Source organism: Lipotes vexillifer, unplaced genomic scaffold (genome assembly GCF_000442215.2).
Source record: "Lipotes vexillifer unplaced genomic scaffold, Lipotes_vexillifer_v1.1 scaffold721, whole genome shotgun sequence".
NCBI classification, from domain to species: Eukaryota; Metazoa; Chordata; class Mammalia; order Artiodactyla; family Lipotidae; genus Lipotes; species Lipotes vexillifer.
In genome coordinates this window covers 431,258-437,990 of record NW_006778284.1, presented here as the reverse complement: position 1 = coordinate 437,990, position 6,733 = coordinate 431,258, and the positions used below count along the sequence as shown (strand labels likewise).

Genomic DNA, 6,733 nt, shown 5'->3' with positions numbered 1-6,733 from the left:
GGTTTGGCTGGGAATGGCTCTCAGCCAACAGCAAGGAAATGGGACCGTGATCCTTCAGCTGCAAAGAATTCTGCCAACAACTGAATGAACAAGGAAATGGAGTCCCCCATGCCACATCCAGAAGAGAATGAAGCTCTGCAAATACCTTGATTTTAGCCCAGGTGAGACCCATATCAGATGGCTGACCTACAAAACTATAAGACAATACACTTGTGTAGCTTAATACACTTTAGCCACTAAGTCTGTGGTAATTTGTGATGGCTGCAATAGAAACTCACACTTACCTTAGTAAAACCCCCATTTTAAAGGACTCATCACAGAAGGGTCCCTATAGTCATTGAAACCATATTTTTAAAAACTTGTATCTGGTCCTTAATGATTCTAGTATATTAAACTATATTATAATTGGAAATGTGTATATAGCCAACAAAAATAGTAAAATTGTGAACTGAAAACTACAAAGCCAGTTATTTTATATAAAAACTCTAAAAACGTCATGACTAGTTTTTATGAGAAACATTTCATCTAGGAGTGATTTCTGAGGCAGTTTCTTGAGTTTCCATAAAAACAGAGCCTTCTGTCTCAGAAGAAGGGATATCAATAAGAGGACCAGAATCCTCTATATCCAAGTTCGGTGGTTTCTCCTGTTCATAACTCAGGTTTGAATTATCTTTCATTTGAATCTCTTGCTCTTCCAACTCCAAAGATTTATCTGGGTCTGGAGCTACAACTTCATCCTCTTCATTTTCATGCAGGAAACTACAAATCATGTTGGGTCTACAGGAGAAATCATTTTCCTTGATTTGCAGCCATTCCACACCACCTAATGGAGGAGGCAGGGGGACAAACCAAGAAACAAGAAAAAGGAATTTCAGTTACTTACATATATTTTTAATTATATTTATTTTTAATTTAATTTTATATTTTAATTCATATGAATATTTATCAAAATAAAACCCCAACATAAAGAAAGGAACATGGTGCCTGTACCTACTGATAAATGATCATGTTATTTCCATCTTACATGGAAGCCTTGGAATGCCTATAGGGTATGCATCATCAAAATCACTAAAAGTAATCAACTTCAGTTACTATTCCAAGCCCTTTTCCCAGAGTCCAATTCCCAACTCATTCTGAGAGATAACTGAGCTCCCACTGCCATCTTTTGTCTTGAAGAAAATTTTGTCACTTGCCTACAATTTTCAGTTTTCATAATACAATGGATGATACCACTCTATCATCTTGTGTCAACATTTGTCATTTTGAGTTGAAAAATCCAATTGTGAAATAAGACACCTCTCCAAAAAAAACCCTTGAAAAAATTTTTTGTTCCTTTCCATACTCACAGTCAAAGCCCTTACCTGTCAATGAACTCCCATAATCGAGAATTGCTCCAGGGACTTCCCTGGTAGTCCAGTGGTAAAGAATCCTCCTTACAATGCAGGGGAAAATGGGTCTGATCCCTGGTCAGGGAACTAAGCTCCCACATGCTGCAGGGCAACTAAGCCCGCATGCCACAACTACTGAGGTCGCGCGCCTCAACTAGAGCCTGTGTATTGCAAACTACAGAACCCACGCACCCTGGAGCCTGCGCGCCACAACTAGAGAGAAGCCTGTGCACCACAACGAAGAGCTTATGCGCTGCAATGAAAGATCCCAAATGCCTTAACGAAGATCCCGTGTGCTGCAACTAAGACCTGACACAGGCAAAAATAAACAAAATAAATAAATAATAAATAAATCTTAAAAAAAAAAATTGCTCCAATAATGCTAGCCATTTTTTTCTTTCATCCTTATGACCCTTTCAGTTAAGTATTTTCAATGGATCCTCAATTCCTATAGCCCAAGCTGTTTACTGTCACCTTCAAAGTTCCGTTAGATATCTGTAAGATATACCAACCTATCTTGTCACCCTGTTCACGCATCCATCTGTTCCTATCCCCCATCATAAACTAACTCTTTGCAGCTGTTTGCTGAAACATCCTTACTGTTGATCCCATATCTTTTCTCATGTATTACTACTATAAAGTCTCCCTCTTTCAAAAATCGATTTGTTCTTTCCCTCCAGTTCAGCTTCAACTATTGACTTCATAGTTTTTTCTTGCTATAATGTCATTCTCCTAGTCACCAAGTTCGAAATCTCAAAGCCATCCTAAAGCCTACTCTGTTATCTAGCATAATACTTGACACATAACAGATACTTAAAATAAGTTGAGTGAAATGGGTGTCGAGTCATAGTCATCCATGTCTGTTTCAATGTGATTTGCTTTAGAGTACAAGTTCCTAGAAAGTAAGGACCACAACTCCTGTCTATTTTGTTCTGCCTCCAGCATCTTGCCATGTTTGGCAGCCAGCCTCCAAGATTGTCCACAATGATCCTCACCTTCCTGACAAGAATGCCCCTGTGTCGTCCCCACATTCTGTCATTTCTGTGATAGGATATCACAGAAATGACAGAATGTGACTTCTAAGGATAGTTCATAAAAGACATTGTGGCTTCTACCTTGTTCTTAAGGATCACTTGGTCTGGGAAAGCCAGCTGCCGTGTCAGGAGGGCACTCAAACAGTAGTGTAAGGAGGTGAGGAAGTGAGGCCTCCTACAACAGGCAGCACAAACTCACCAGCTATGTGAGTGAGCCATCTTACAATTAGATTTTCCGGCCCTACTCAAGCCTTCAGATGACTACAGCCCAGCCAACACAATGACTGCAACCTCATGAGAGACCCCAGCCAGAACAACCTAGCTAAGCTGCTCCCCAATTCCTGATTCACAGAAATGTGTAAGATGGTGTTCTGTTGTTGTTGTTTTAAGCCTTTAAGTTTAGGGGTAACTTTTTATGCAGCAACAGATAACCAATACAGCCTTGAATAGTTGGTTACTAATTTATTTGATTGAAAGATACACCCAAATCTTCCCAAAGATCTATTAGGTTATTAAGAACTATAGGAGAAGAAATTGTATAACTTCCTTTAAAAAGAATATCTAAATGATAGCTAAGCTATCTGGTATGTATCTGCCTTTCGAATTCATTCTAGAACTTCAAGTGCCTACTTCCTATTATTTTTGGAGTGCCTAAAAAAAGGGATAATTGTGGAATATGTAAGAACAAGATTTGTTATATAGTTACGTGTAGCTGGTATAATTAATTTCTAAATGATTAATGTACCTTCAAATGTTTATTCCTTAAAATACAATAAATCAAACCATGAATATTCATCAATAGGGTCTCATTTACTAGAGTTTCAAATATGTCTTTGAGCAATAAGCCTTTTTTTTTTTGGTGGACAAACACCTTTATTCTGACTGTGTCCCAAATTCCCTAGGGCAAGAGAAAGAGGTTGGTGTGGTGAACAATGGGCTTTTAAACCACCAAGTGTTTATTTGTTCATCTCCACAAACATGCGCCTGCTATGGGTGCAAGAAGCACTGGCCTAAGGTCTCTAGTGTGGGATGACGAGTAACTGGAGAAGGCTAAATGGATGTTCATTAAGAATGAGACACAGGACTAACAACTCTGGTCCTAGAGTCCCTCCCACATATAAAGCCAGCTTCTTCCAGTTGTGAGCATCTTGGGGAAGGTTACTGCATGTGCCAAAAGTTCAGGAGATCCTATGGAGTTACTCCTTGGGAATCGAGAACTGCTAACATCATATCTTCTGCACTTACAAAGGAGTTTTAATGAGAGAGAGAGAGAGAGAGAGAGAGAGAGAGAGAAGTTGCTGAATTCCCTGGGGTTGAAATCATGTCAAGTTTCTTGACAAACTCCTCACAATCGTTTCCAATGCAAAGAAGATAGAAATTTCTTATATGTCTCCAGTGCCCCCTGCTATGTGAGAATTCAACTCAATTTTAAATCTATGTTTGGTACTTGGCATGGAGTACCCTCAATTTTAATATACTTTACCTATCACATATAGTTATTACTACAAAGTACAAAGAACATCCTGGCAGCAGTGTTTCATAAAGCCAATACTAAATCACCTATTTTCAGAGAACTAAGTGAACTAACCTATGTTTTCTTCTCCTTCCTTCTTTTCTGTCAGAAGAGTTCTTGTCATGCTGAGCTTCTTCATTGTGTGGCATTTATATGTTAGCACTGTTTTATTATTGCCTTCTGCATCCACTAGAATATAAAATGAACACTATTATACTGCTTGATGCCATCAAATAATCACGTTAAGCCTCAATGATTCCAGTTTAGAGAGTTAAACTACTTCCTGTCAAGACAGTGGAGTAAGTTCAAGATTAAAAAAAAAAAAAGATTTAACTCATTCCTTCAGCTCCAAGCACAGGGAAATATCAGATAAAATACATAAGAACAGCAGGCACAGTGAACTCAAAGACAACAAACATCTCTAGGGGACAGAAACACAAAGTGAGATTAAAGGTATGGGCCTATATTAGGCTCCAGCCCGGAAGCAGGAAAGGGGGCCCAGGAATTTGGCCTTACAGGGTAATGAGGTCGAAAACTCTGCCACTCAAAGTGAAGGACCAAAGGCAGACCTACTGCTTGAAGCCGGACTGGAGTGGAGAACATTACCGATCATGAAAGAAGATGAGAAAAAAACTGCTGCCAACCTGCTGCTGGGGGTCACAGCTTTATAAAAACTGTGGGCGTAGGCAGGAGGGAGGATGAGGCTCTGTGCTAAGGATGTGAAGCACACGGAAAACTTCCACACCCTGCCACCGTGTGGCTGATACTACACTTTAGAAAGCAACACAGTGACATCTATTAAGTTCAACCACATGAAACTGTCGCTATTCGGCCCAAATTGGTAATTTCATATGGTTGAATCTAGTACACACACTCATTAATCTAGCAGTTCCTTTTCTAAGCGTATACGTGAGAGACATTTTTACATATATGCACAAGGAAACATAAAAATATTCATGGCAGCATTTTTGTAGTGAGTTTAATAAGCATAATTATGAAAATGGGCTCTGGAGCAGACCACCTGGGTTCAAATCCTGGCTCTGCCTCTTATTTTGTGTATGACCTCAGGAATGTTATTTACCTCTCTGTGCTTCAGTTTCTTCAAATATAAAATGAAGATAACAATGGCATCTACCTCATAGACTTGTGGTGAGGATTCAATGAGTTAATACTTATAGCACCTAGAACAGTGCCTGACATACAGAAAGCACTCAATAAATTTTAGTAGTTATTAATAATTACTGGTAAAAATGGAAGCAACCTACATGTCCATAAATTGGAGAATAAACTGTGGTATAGTCACAAATAGAATCTTAAGCAACAGGGAAAACATATATATCAACACGTATAAATCTCGAAACATCTCTAATTGAAAAAAGACATAGAATAATATGCATAATATGCTATAACTTATATCAAGTGTGAAAATACACAGAAAGTGCTATTTATTGTGGGCGGATACATACATATGTAATATAAAATCAGGTATAGGAAAGAAAAACACCAAATTCAGGAGAGTGATTAACTCTGAAGACAGAGGAAGGGAGTAGGTTTGGAGAGGGGCATACAAGGGGCTTCAAAGGTATGTGGAATGTTTTTTAACTACCTAACCAAAAGGGAGGATTTGATACAGCTAGACAAGGGGTACATGAGATCTTATAATTTTAATATCCACCATACATAAGTATGTTTGAAATATTTCATAGTAAAAAGAGTTGAGTCAACATAGCAATCACTTACCATGTTCAACATTTTCTTCAAAGATAACACAGGTCCCAAGAGTGTCTGCAGAAAAACATGAAGGCAACTTGTTGAGAAGTAACAGAGCTACTTTCTCTGAAAGGCATATAAAAAAAAAAAAGGGAGTTTCATCTCTCTGACTTCCTCCTACCTTCATACTCTCCAGCAAAGACATAGCTGTCCACTTGCAGAATGGGCTTCTCAGTATCAATTCCCTACAACAGAATATAGGATCATTAAAAAAATCATCACTAGAACAAGCCTTGGGGGTGGGGGGAATGGGTGAAATGGGTGAAGGGGGGGCTCAAACGATACCAACTTCCAGTTATGAAATAAATAAGTCCTGGGATGTTTAAGAACATCATGGTGACTATAGTTAATAATACTGTACTTTATATTTGAAAATTGCTAAGAGAGTAAACCTTCAAAGTTCTTACCAGAAGAAAAAAAAATTGTAACGATGTGTAGTGATGGGTGTTAACTAGACATTGTGGCAATCATTTCACAATATATGCAAAGATTGAAAACGTTGTACAGCTGAAACTAGTATAATGTTATATGTCGATTATTTCTCAATTTAAAAAAGAAAGCACAAGGGACTTCCCTGGTGGTCCAGCAGTTAATAAGGCTCTGCGCTTCCACTGCAGGGGACACGGGTTCGATCCCTGGTCAGGGAACTAAGATCCCACATCCCGCATGCCGTGTGGCATGGCAAAAAAAGAACAAGACTTTTACATGAAACCTTGCTACCAAGGAGACTGATTTCCAAAGCTGGGGAACCTTTGGAGCTTCTTGTCCTAGCAAGTAAAAGATAAGCTAAAACTGCTCTCATCACAGCAGCTACAAACTGAAGACTACTTAATTCATACCCAAGTAGCAAAAGGTCTATTTCAATCAATATCCTCTTCAACATAAAGTAAGAACAGAGGAAGTTTTGTCAAAAATTCTCAAAAGAGGGCTTCCCTGCTGGCGCAGTGGTTTTGAGTCCGCCTGCCGATGCAGGGGACACGGGGTCGTGTCCCGGTCCGGGAAGATCCCACATGCCGCGGAGCCGCTGA

General features: G+C 39.1%; 1 protein-coding gene across 1 annotated transcript in view; it reads right to left on the bottom strand.

Moving 5' to 3' along the window:
• Positions 1 to 452: 452 nt before the first annotated feature.
• The window catches only part of GTF3C6 (general transcription factor IIIC subunit 6), an 8,011-nt gene continuing 1,730 nt past the window's right edge, over positions 453 to 6,733 (bottom strand). The window contains exons 3-6 of the mRNA XM_007451574.1: positions 5,827 to 5,890; positions 5,676 to 5,720; positions 4,011 to 4,124; positions 453 to 823 (exon numbers count right to left, since the gene is read on the bottom strand). Of these exons, the coding sequence (XP_007451636.1) occupies positions 522 to 823; positions 4,011 to 4,124; positions 5,676 to 5,720; positions 5,827 to 5,890 (525 nt within the window). The 3' untranslated portion in view covers positions 453 to 521. The remainder of the gene's footprint in view (positions 824 to 4,010; positions 4,125 to 5,675; positions 5,721 to 5,826; positions 5,891 to 6,733) is intronic.